This window comes from Stegodyphus dumicola, chromosome 9 (genome assembly GCF_044657685.1).
Source record: "Stegodyphus dumicola isolate Sdum_Otavi_A_Nest chromosome 9, ASM4465768v1".
Classification (NCBI taxonomy): domain Eukaryota; kingdom Metazoa; phylum Arthropoda; class Arachnida; order Araneae; family Eresidae; genus Stegodyphus; species Stegodyphus dumicola.
The window spans coordinates 173,376,686-173,388,846 of NC_140776.1; the positions used below are offsets into that span (position 1 = coordinate 173,376,686).

Sequence of the window (12,161 nt, forward strand, 5' to 3'; positions counted from 1 at the left end):
ACCCTGATAAGAAACACTGGGCAGAGTGCTATGTCACCCAAGTAGAAAATCCCAAATTTTATAAAATACGTATATCTCACAACCCATTAATGGCTGTGCATGAATTATGCCTGAATATAATGTCATCATCTATCTCAGTAATTGTGGTAATGCACACAGTTTTAAAATTCAGAGGTCATATTTGTGATTTCTGTTAACTGTGTCTGGTATGTGGATTTTTTTTCTTTTTTCCCCTTTATAATGAATCATAATGCCACTGGGGAGTTTCCTACTAAAGAAAAATAAAATATTGCATTTTTTCAGAAGTAGGTTGTTTGCCTAGTAGTAGAAAGTGCATTCTATGAAGTTAATTTCTGAAATTTTCTGATATTTCATTTGTTAAGTTAAAATAGGTCAATGTTTACATAAAGAGCAGTGCCAGTTCACTCTGCGATGCTGAAAATTCTGCAATTCTTTGATGTTTTTTAAGTTAAAAGGGATTGCTGTGCTTATGGTCAGAAGAATAGAAATTTTTATTTTCTTTTACTTTTAAAAGAAAGTGTTTTATTATGAATGATTGTTGCATTTTTAATTCAGTTAATTTGTTGCTGTTTTATGTAATTGTGAGTGTTTGATGATAGATATTTGTTTTTATTTAATTTTTAGTGTTTCATTACAGTTGTTTCTTGTTTTTCTATTTTCATGAATTCATTGCTGTTTTATGTAACTTTCAGCATCATTTTTAAAACTGGCTACTGTTTTGTACATATTGGGTTAGTGAAAAATTGGCCGCCAATGATTGGTGACTTTGAAGGAGGTTTGAGTGGATAATTCAAGAGTATGAAGAGTAATTTTTGATTAGAAATTTCAGCATGCTCATGTGTAATTTTGTTTTAAAGATGATGAAATCCGAACAAATACAGTATAACTTTAGAAAAATATATAAGAAGCTTTGCAACTAAAAACTTGTGTTTTTAGGTTATGAAAGAAGATTTCAAAAAATTATAATTTGAAATATTTGATTATGGAGCACAGTGAGCATCTGAGTTTGTAAATGTCTTAAATTAGTGTGCACAAGAAATGGGATTTAGGCTTTAATAATTGCATTGTTGCAGTTAAAGATATAGTAGAGTAATCAAAGATGTGCATTCTGTATTATAGTATGAATATTAGAGCAAGATGAAAACATACAAAGCATGTGTAAAATGAGAGATGGCATTTAATGATTATGTCATAGGACAGATTGCAAGCTCTAATTAGTTCGAATTTTCAAAGTAAATGCTCAGAATCTTTTACATATTCATAAATGGGAAATGCAATAATTTAAGTAATGAAGCTTTAATGCATGCTTTAAAGATTAAATTGGACAGAGTATTACAGCAGTTAAGGCATTTCTGTCTTATATCTTATCTGACCAAATCTAACTTTATATAACTGGTGACCTGCATCCATTAAAAAAATAAGATGACTTGTCTCAGCTTATAATGGTTATGAGAAGTGAGTGATTTATGTTAATGTTACATGCAAAAGCTGTTGAATCAAGAAGGAAGAAGACAATCTCAGTAACAATCTGTGCAAAAGAAAATTGATGATGAGTTGTGTACAGTTAAAAGTCTTTAATCCGGACGTCCATAATTCAGAATGATCTATAATCCGGACCTCAAAGCTACAAACTTTCTGTGCATGCGTAAACGCATAATGCATTTACACGTGTGCATAATACCTTTACGCATGCACATAATACATTTACGCATGCGCGTTTAATGTATAATGGACGGTATAAGCTAAGCTAAAATTATCTAATTATCTATTTCAGTTAATGTTGCAGATTGCGTTATTCCTTAATCTTTGAATTGGATCTGGCTTATTATTTTTTGCAGACTGTTCGAGCAATTTTATAAAACTAAGCTTGAACTTTCGATTATGTCAAATAGAATTTCCGATTCTGGAGCTGCCAAAGGATCTACAAAGCGAAAGCATGTTTCGATGTCCATCAAACAAAAAGTGGAATTGCTGCAAAAAATGGATAAAGGCATGAAGAAAGTGACAGAGAGGTTAGTGAAAACAAAAAAATTTCTATTGACAAGTTAGTCGGTTTTCTTGGCACAGCAATTACAGGACTTGAACAGCGGAACTTTGTAATTGAATAAGAAATTATGTCTGTTTATAGAATTAAAGAGAAAGTATTAGGACATAAAACGAAGCAACTTAAACAACTTACATTGAATGAAATGTTTAATAAAGTAAACAAATAAATATTAAGCTTTTTTTTTTTTTGTAAATTTTGATACCCTTTTTATCATAATTGCTCTTTATTTCATAAATTATGGTTTCATATTTTTAATTTTATAATTTCTGCATGCCATCTTACCAGATTTAAACTGATGATCTATAATTGGGAAAAACCGATAATCCGGAATTGCTGAAGTCCCAATGAGTCTGGATTACATTATTATTAGTTGAATTATTTCAGTCTGATACACAGTGAACTGTCATCAATGAAACATATTCTTAATGCTAATGCAGTGCATCATTAGCTGTAAGGTCTACATGTTGTTTTACAGAGACAGGAAAGAGAAAAAAAAATTATATTGACTAATTCATCTGTGATATTGCCGTAGCTTGTGCTAGAACTTTGTTATATTAAGAAACACTTTCCATTAAATCTCAAGAGTATTCCATAAATGGGACCTAAGAATGTTAATTCCTGATTTTGACTTTTTGAGAGAATGTTGACATATTAATTCATAATATTAGGCCCCAATAGAGCATTATTAAAAATAAATAATGAAAAAGGGGGGAAAATAATAAGTTGTGACTGAGTCTGTATTCCCCGGACTTTGCATCAATTAATCTTCTTCCTTTTTGTTTTTATTTATTTATTTAATCTAGGATGAACTTTGTTAATGAAGATGAGGGGAATATTTTCTAGATGATTTAACTTCTTGATCGCTAGACTTAAATAGTAGTGATATATTTCAGCTAATAGAATAAGATATTATGTATATATACCGTCTTTTTCTGAAAATAAGACATAATTCGAAAATAAGCCCTATCGTGATTTTCGGAACTTTTTGTGAAATAAGACATCCTCCGGAAATAAGTCCTATCGTGATTTTCGGAACTTTTTGTAAAATAAGACATCCCTCGAAAATAATTCCTAGTTAAAATAATGTGACAAAAAGAATTCGTTAAAAAATGCTGTTGATTTATTAAGTAATAATATGTTTAGCTTTCCTAATACTCGTATTTCAGAGAAATGTTTGAAACAAAATATTCCGAGAAATTAATTGTTTACCTCTACAGTTCCTTTCAAATTAATTCTTGGAATTTATCTTAACCAGTTCACTGTTTGCCCCGAGAGAGATACGTTCACAGGAAAGGCATCGTCATCCGTTAGCATCGGCAGACTCTCGTTGGGGTGAAATTTGGGCTGAACCGTAACCCCCGAGACACATACGACGCAGCGACCTTTTTCCAACCCCCACAGAATGAGCCGCAAATCAAAAGGGGTGATTGATGGGTTACTTATCTTCTCAGCGGTGTCGCATTAGGATCACCGCGGGGCTGTTTCGGGAAAGTAAAGGATGGGGACACTTTCTTCGAATAGCTACCCCCCTCAACATATCTTATGAGATCCACAACAGCTTTCTCCTTTCTATTAACAAACAAAGGGATTTGAATACTATCTTTTCAATTCTTAACGATTTAATTCTCTTTTGTTACAGGCCATCAAGAAAATAATAAGACAAAATTCAAGAACATTTCAAATACTAGCTAATGCCCTTATTTTTACTTTATATAAAGCTTTTTCTTGATAATTAAAAATTACATTTACATTGTAATAGATTGCAATAGATTTGGGGTTGGGTGCAGGAAGTGGAAGTGGGGTTGGGTGCAAAGGGAAAAATATCTGCTCTAAGGACTACACCAGTCTTTGTGTTTTATGTTGCCCCTTAGGGGGTCGTTATTCACCATCCTTCAGTGTGACAGGTACGCTGTTCAATCTGATTTGAACAGAACTTCTAAATAGGCTTTCACAGGTGGTGAAAGGGGGAAAGAAATACTCTGAGCCCAGTTTTAGACACAAAAAGTTTACCTTTGGATGCAAAAAATGGCACTAAATGTTTGCAATTTTCCTAACAGCGAACTGGTTAAAAATACAACATAAGGTAGCAGTCTACATTGAACGACAGTGCAGGTATACAACGTTCATTCACTTCAGTTTTGTAAGTCTGATTATTTCCTCATACGTAATTTTATTTAAAAATAAAGTGAATAATTTTTAACCCCAGTTAAAATGAGTACAAAACGAAAGAGCTATTCTGTCGAGTACAAAAAGGGAATCATGGAAGACTCCAGGGGTGTAAATCTTGTAGCATTCTGTAAAGAGAAGATGCTAGATCTCCATATGTTTCGTAAATGGCGTGCAGACTATGATTACCTGTGTCAACTGGTGGACCAAGGAAATGAGAAAAAATGCAGAGTTGGATCAGGTCGGCAGCCGTTATTTTCTGAGTTGGAAGATTGCATCTGGGAATGGATTGCAGGCAGGAGAGAAATGGCTTTGGTTGTGTGCAGAGCTGATATTAAAAAATTTGCCCTTGAAACAGCAACTGAATTTGATATATCCACAGAAGAATTTAAAGCATTGTCACACTGGTTGGACAACTTCCTTAAATGATATGAACTGTCTCTAAGGAGATCAACAACATTGTTTAAGCTGGAAGACGATGAAGTTGTTAAGCGTGCACTTGTGTTTAAGCTTTTTGTTGATGGAATCGATTTTTCGAAATACCAACTCTCCAACATGATTGCTATGGATGAGACCACAGTGTTCCTAGGCCAAGGAGCTCAAACGACAGTTCACCACAAGGCTTCTTCGTCAATTTACGTTCCTTCTACCAGTTACGATAGTGCATGTGTTACCTGTATTTTGGCGATTCGTCTAGATGGCAAGAAAGTATCGCCATTTTTAATCACTAAAGGTAAAAAAGACCAGATTCAACGTGTTTCAGGAATTTATGTCATTGAAAGTGAAAAAGCCTGGTGCACCCAAGCAGTTATAAGAAAGTGGGTTGATTTTATGCTGCCACCACTGTTGAGGGATTAGAATAGAGGTTTACTAGTTTGGGATTCAGCCAATACTCACCGCACTAAAGACATGAAAAACTTTCTTGCTGAGAGGAAGATTGATCAAATAATGATTCCGGCAGGAATGGCTGGTTACCTCCAGACACTTGACATTGCAATAAACAAGCCATTCAAGGATCATTTGCAGATGGAAATCAATGAATATATTAAAAACAGAATGGTGAGAAATCATCGAGGTCATTTTGCAAAACCAGGCTTACAAGAAGTTGTGAATTGGGTAAAAAATTCATGGGACAAAATAACTGATAGTGATGTTTCCAATGCACTACGAACAGGCTACTTAGACAAGAAGTATTCATTTAACGATAGCTATATCGCAAGATATGAAAGATTCGGACTAATGATTCAACAGGAAATGGATTTGGAAGAAAATCAGAATTTTATTTATGACGATGTTCCAGAAGAAGATGACATGACTGTAATTGAATAAATTTAAATTTCTGTATTCTGTGTAAAATAAATATTAAATAAAAATATATAAATATACTTTTATTTTTGCCCTTCCCCAAAAATAAGCCCTAGCGCATATTTTGGACCAAAAAAGAAAGTAAGACAGTGTCTTATTTTTGGAGAAAGACGGTATATAGCCTAAAATTTTAAGTGCTTTTTATTAATTAAACATAATGTTTTCTGTTGAAGCTCCTTTTATTCATCATTGTTATCAAATAGTATCTTTTGTTCATTCTGAATTTTTGTTAAATACTGACAAGTTTCCTTCTTTCTTAGGTTTGACAACAAGCCATACTTGGTATTTTAAAAAATTACGTGACAAGAAAATGGACAGATATGTTCTTGAAACAAATAAACTATTAATACGCTTAGATAAACTCATCTGTGATATAACTGATGATCCTGAAAAACGGAAAGGTAAGATTAAATATTATCACATATTTAAATATAGTTAAAGAAATACATATTTCATTTTTGTGATAGTTTTTTGTTAATGGTATTTCTAATGCAGATTTTTCATTAAGAATACAGAGGTAGTTTATTTGGGTAGTTGAAGAAAAAAAAATTTTTTTAATTTATTTGAAAATTTTTGGAGCATTGATGAGAGAAATATTTTTATATTTCAAAATCTTCCATTATTTTGCTGTAATATAATATGTTTGTATCCATATAGTAATGATATCATAAATGTTTTCAATTTAAACATTTATGATATTATGTTGCATTAAATGTTATTTGAAGTATCTAAAATTGCAAAAGTTTAATACTGTCAGTAATAAAAATTTGCTTATAGATCTTTGTAATAAATCATAATACTGAAAGCTTACATAATCAATGATTTTTAATTTTCATAGAATTTGAAAAGAGTATTGTTCCATGGGTTCCTGATGCTGATGTACCTCTTTGTCCAGGATGTGGAAAATCATTTGGTTTGTCTCGTCGCAGGCATCATTGTCGCTTATGTGGAGGTGTAATGTGTCACTCGTGCTCATATTTCTTAACTTACGAGTTTGCTCGTATGTTTTCATTTATTGAAGTTTTCTAGTGTTACCATGTTTTTGTACATGTTTATTAATGAAATATTTTAAAAAAATAAAAGATCCTCCATCTTTTTTTAAGAAAGACTTAAGAAATTAGTCAAATTACTTAGAATATGAGAGAACTGCTAATACATAGGTGCCATGTATTAATATATAGTGGAATCTTGGGTCACATATGGTGTCGAATTACGAGCATTGGGCAACGTATGATTTTCAAAAGTGTTCTGAGGTAACTTTGTACACTTATTCAGGGATTTCTGGAAATATCATTTTAATATTTTGCATTGCTTAACTTTCATTAACAAAGCCTGGCAGCAAATGATTTAACCATGAATTTTCTGGGAATAAATTACAGCCAGATTGGCTTGCAGAGACTTTGAGTACTTTTATGCTTATGATTCTTTTTATTACATATGATACTGTGTCTTTAAGCAAAGTCGTAGCTTAAGAAGTTAACAATAAAGATGTGAAGAAGTTATTAGAGGTTATAAAAAGAAGCTTAACAAGAAAGAATTACAACAACTTCAAAAGTAGTAACAAAAAGCGACTGAAAGAAATGTCTTTAGAACAAAAGAAGAAAAAATTATTTTAGTTCTCTGATTAACAAAATTTATGCAAAATTCAATAAGATGTATAGTTTTCATGCATTTATACCACTCTGATAAAGCAGTCACAAACTACAGCATAAGCAGTTTCAATGACAGTGCCATGTCTCACTTTAGAAAGATTTTAAAGCTTTGCACTATTTTTAAGTGAAACTGAGACCCAATGAGTCTCAATCAGAATGGAGCTTAGAGACAAGGAAAAGATAAAAGAATGTGTCTCTAAAGGCAGTTACTCAATGTTTTAATGGAAGGGAATTTCATGTCCAAGCAATAACATCATCATTTTCCTCTTAATCTACTCACTTTCATAGACCCGGTGGTGCAGTGGTTACTGCATTGTGCAGCAGCACCACAGGTCTGTGGTTCTATCCCAGGGGCTTTTCTGGGCAAGGTCAGCCTTTCATCCTTTGATTTCCATCCTTTGGGTTGATAAAATGAGTACCAAGTTTGCTTGGGGACTAAACACTGGGGGTCCTGCGACAAGCCGACCATTTTTTCAGGACATATGCTTACGCACCCTGGGGCCCACAGTCAAGAAAGCAGATTTCGGGGCACTGCAGGCATTGGCTCACTGAGGCTGTTATGCACTGAGTTTAGTTTTTTTTGTCCCTACTATACTGGTACTATAAAATAAAATTAAATTATTGTCTATTTTATCTTTTTAATATTGTGTTTATATTTTTTGTTATATTTGCTGATTTCCATTGGTTTTGGGTTCTAAAATTGTGCACAAGGTGCTGTATCATAAAATTTAAATAGTGGTCCAAGACAAATTAATCCATGTTACATTAATTCCTATGGAAAAAACTATTTCAGTTTATAAACATTTTGTGTGATGAATAGCATTCAGAAGCAAACTAAATTCATGAACCAACAGGGTTCATAGCGGTCCTTACAAGTGCTTATAAGTCCTTATATTTGAAAATAAAATATAAAGGCCCTTATAGGTGCTTACTTTTTCTTTAAAGCCCTTATTTTTTTGTTTTTAGTGCTTATTTTTTGCTTTTAGTGCTTTTTTTTTAATCCTTTGTTTTTAATGAACGCGCATTTTTCCCCCGTACCAAAGCCGAAACTAAATAAACAACTTTTCTTTCTTATATGCAACGTCAGATGGTGAATCATACTCCCGGAAATCGCTTTTTCCCCCCCTTTCTCTGCATTACGTAACCTATGGTGCGCGCGAGAATTCCTCCCACCCAAATACTAATTTCTATCAAGATTTTAATAATTTGCATTCTCGTTCTGCTTGGTCAGTTCATATTCGTGTTTATTATGATCGTTATGCTTATATTATGAGTATATGTATGAATATTTATAATAGTATAGTTGCAGTAACTGCTGAAGTATAGATAAACTTCCAAAAATGGGTGTGTTTTTACACAGATTAGCTTTCTAAGGAATAATATTCGGAATGGCAGGGTTGCCACGCTACCTGGAGAACCGGGAAAAGTCAGGGAATTCGAAAATTGACCAAAAAATTCAGGGAAAAGTCAGGGAATTTAAGTATTTTTGTCAAAATCTGGAAAAGTCAGGGAAGTTCATACAATGATCCCGCCAAAAAAAGCGATTTTTGCGCCGACGTCGGAAGAAATAACTTTTTTGGTGAATTGCCTATCACGTGAGTGTCTGCTGGCATAGAGCCAATTTTCGCAGCTCCAATTTGATTGCCTTTTAGAAAGGCAAAGCAAGTTTCCCGCAACTTTTGGTTTCCAGTATTTTCGAGAATCGCATGTGCAGTGCATGAACTAAAGAAAGTACCTGTTCTCGTATAAAACAAAATGGGTTTAATCTTAGTATACGGCACCATGGAGGTTAGAATCAAAGAATATGTATTGTAAAGAAAGAAAACCTCTCTGCAACAGACGTGGCTCCGTTCCATCATAGAGGGAAACAGCTGTGCATGCGTGATATATCTGCCGCCAAAGCTGGAAACCGGTGTCGAAGTTCGAAGGTCACGTTATCAAGAGTTCATTAAATGAATATCCTTTAAAATTTCTTTAACCACTTGCGCTAAAAAGACGTGCCACGCACGTCGAGATGTTTTTGTTTCAAACTGCGAGCGACGTGAACACCACGTCGATAAGCATTTATCGCAAAAATGAAAATAACATGGTGCACACGTCGCCTAACAACGAGATTGTTTATTTCTCGAGTTACAGCTCTGGATTGCACTCACAGATGCGGAGCGGCGTAAATGAGACACTTTACCACTTGCTATATTGTAGCGCACGGCACCGCAACCGTGAAGTTTAGTCTTAGCGCAAGTAGTTAAACTCTAAATTAAAAGAAAATATTTTTTGGCGCAAATAAATTAATTCATGGGTTAGTAATTTTCAGGGGGGGGGAACTACGAAAATCCGTTTTTAAAATTATTGCGAAAAATCCAAGAAGAAACGTCCTTTGATAAAACGTTTCTTCTTGGATTTTTCGCAATAATTTAAAAACGGATATTCATAGCTTTCTTTTTGTCAAAGAACGTTTCTTCTTAACACGTTTCTCAATTTCCGGTACACATCGCGGAGAGGGAAATTCTGGCCGCCAGGTTCCGTCGCCAAATCCCTTGGCAAATTTTCCCTCCGCATTCTAGCGGCGTAATAGCATTTTACTTGTATGGAAAATTTTCTTCTTTACATAGACCAAAGAATTAGAGATTCTTTGCTTTTTTTAGACGTTTTTTGGTTAAAATAATCTCCATGTATGGATTTGGCGACATGATGATGCGCAGTAAACGGATCATTTTGGTCTTGGCGACAATTTTCAAAATCGTGCCAAAGCCTTACCGTATACTAGAATTTTACCGCAAAATATCGTTGATTATTCTAATTCAATTTTTAAGTAATTATCTTTATTTTTATGTTATTCGTATAATTTAATGATGCTTCTTCCCTCTAAATTTATTAATTATTAGTAAATAATATTTTTAAATTTCAGGAAATTTTCTCTGGCATAATCTTGAAATTAATTCTAGCAGTATGATGACATACCATCACGAAATTTAATGCACATATTTTTTTCTTATGTATGCTGCGAACTAAATATAAAATACCTCAATTTATTAAAATAGATTTCTTTCTTTCGTTTAGCTGCAGAATGTCTGCAAAAAAAGCCTTATTTTATTCCAGATTGGGAAGATTCTAATCTCAATCTTCAATGGAGAAAACAACAACTATTATAATTATATTTGTGTTTTCAAGTGTTAAGGTGCTTTTTAAGAACATACCTCACACAAATTAAATTTACCTAAAATCTAACCTAACTATTTAGCATTGCGTTGTGATTTATAAGGACCGGATTAGCCTCGTGATGAACTGGTGATGATCATGAGTAATAATTAAATAAAACATACATTTGTTATCCAATGTATATATCTTAAATTTTATTAAGTTTCTTAAGTGGAAAAGTAAACAAAATTATCAAACTAAGTATACCAAGAATAATTAAGAATAAATGTCCTCTGGGATTTATTGAATAATTAAGTGAATTTGCTACACAATACAAGTAATACCATAATTTACCTCTTAGCGTAGCCAACGTACATTACGCGGATAGATTGGAATTTTCTTGAAACGCACCTGGAAAACCTGGAAAAGTCAGGGAATTTCATTCTCCTGTTTGAGTGGCAACCCTGGAATGGCTTAAATAAAAGGAAAGTAATCGAATAGTCAAAATAATTTCATTTTCTTTGCCAATACATTATACAGTACGGAGGTTGGGAGTTTCTCCGCAAAATCTCTGATATTGAAGCAGCGGACCTTTTTTGGTCACTGTCCAATCTGGATTGAATAGGACTAAAAGTTTTTGCGGTCTACCCAACCCAAGCGAAGATTGATTCTATTTCGGAAATTTAATACAGTGTGTTGAAAATTAGAATCAGAAACACCCCAGATTAGTAAGTCTCTTTCTTTTCCTTTATTTAGTTCTTTTTTCTTCGAATACCGGCAGGTGTTGATTCCGATTGCGTAATATCCCATATGGAAGAATTACGCCGCACGCATTGCGCAATAACGTTTGCGGTATTTTGCATTGATAATTAATTTTGATGTTCAGTCTGAGATTTGTTTATGCACACTTAAAAGAGTTTTACTGTGCTTTCTAAGCCGAATATTTCTCAGTTCCGTTGGTTTTATATGATGCACATATCGAAATGTCAAAATAATTTATTTAGCTTAAATTTAAATCTAAAGAACAGCTACAATCTCCCCCACTCCTCTTTTTCCAGTTACTATCCGGAATATTCGGGAATTTCGAGTATGCGGGTTAGTTAAGCTTTTACTGTTAAAGGATGACTGAATGAAGCAATTTCCTGTCTTCTGATTTCAGAAATGTGCCTCTTTATTACTTAAATTACTTTGCTTGGGATATATGTTAAGGGAAAACTGTTATGCAATGAAAATTTAGAAAATGTTCAGAATTTTGATTTAAATTAAATTATTTAAATATTATTATGAGTGGAAAAATAAATTGTATTTATTATTAGGTGCCAAACGAATACAATTAAAATGGCTTATTATTATTTATTTTCTATATTTTCAACTGAAATATCATCATTAAATTTTGTAATATAGTTTATTATTGCATAGTTTTTTTTTCTCTCATTGTAAACTAATTCTGTAAATTGAACTGTCATTTAAAATTAAAAAAAAAAAAAGTTAATTGTTTTCCATTGTTGAGGTAATGCTCATTCTCTTAATAAATATTGCATAGCTCATATTTTAAATTACAAGTCTAATTTTTCTTTAAAGGTTATGCAGTTGTGTATAATGTAATTAGACAGGTGCTTATTTTTTCCTTAAAATGTGCTTGAAAAGTGCTTATAGGTGCTTATTTTTTTAACTAAAATGTGGCTTTGAACCCTGACCAAGGTTTCACTGTATGTCTGAAGAAAATATTTTTGTGTTATGAAAAATTTGAAAAAAAGAAAAAGAAGAAGAAA

The 12,161-nt window shown here is 32.9% G+C and overlaps 1 protein-coding gene across 3 annotated transcripts in view; it reads left to right on the top strand.

Moving 5' to 3' along the window:
- Rbsn-5 (Rabenosyn-5) overlaps positions 1 to 12,161 on the top strand; it is a 53,524-nt gene that overhangs the window by 22,264 nt on the left and 19,099 nt on the right. For 2 of the 3 annotated variants that reach the window (XM_035357744.2, XM_035357745.2), the window contains exons 4-5: positions 5,860 to 6,000; positions 6,438 to 6,599. In XM_035357744.2, the coding sequence (XP_035213635.1) occupies positions 5,860 to 6,000; positions 6,438 to 6,599 (303 nt within the window). The remainder of the gene's footprint in view (positions 1 to 5,859; positions 6,001 to 6,437; positions 6,600 to 12,161) is intronic. The other variant, XM_035357746.2, reaches the window with a different exon arrangement.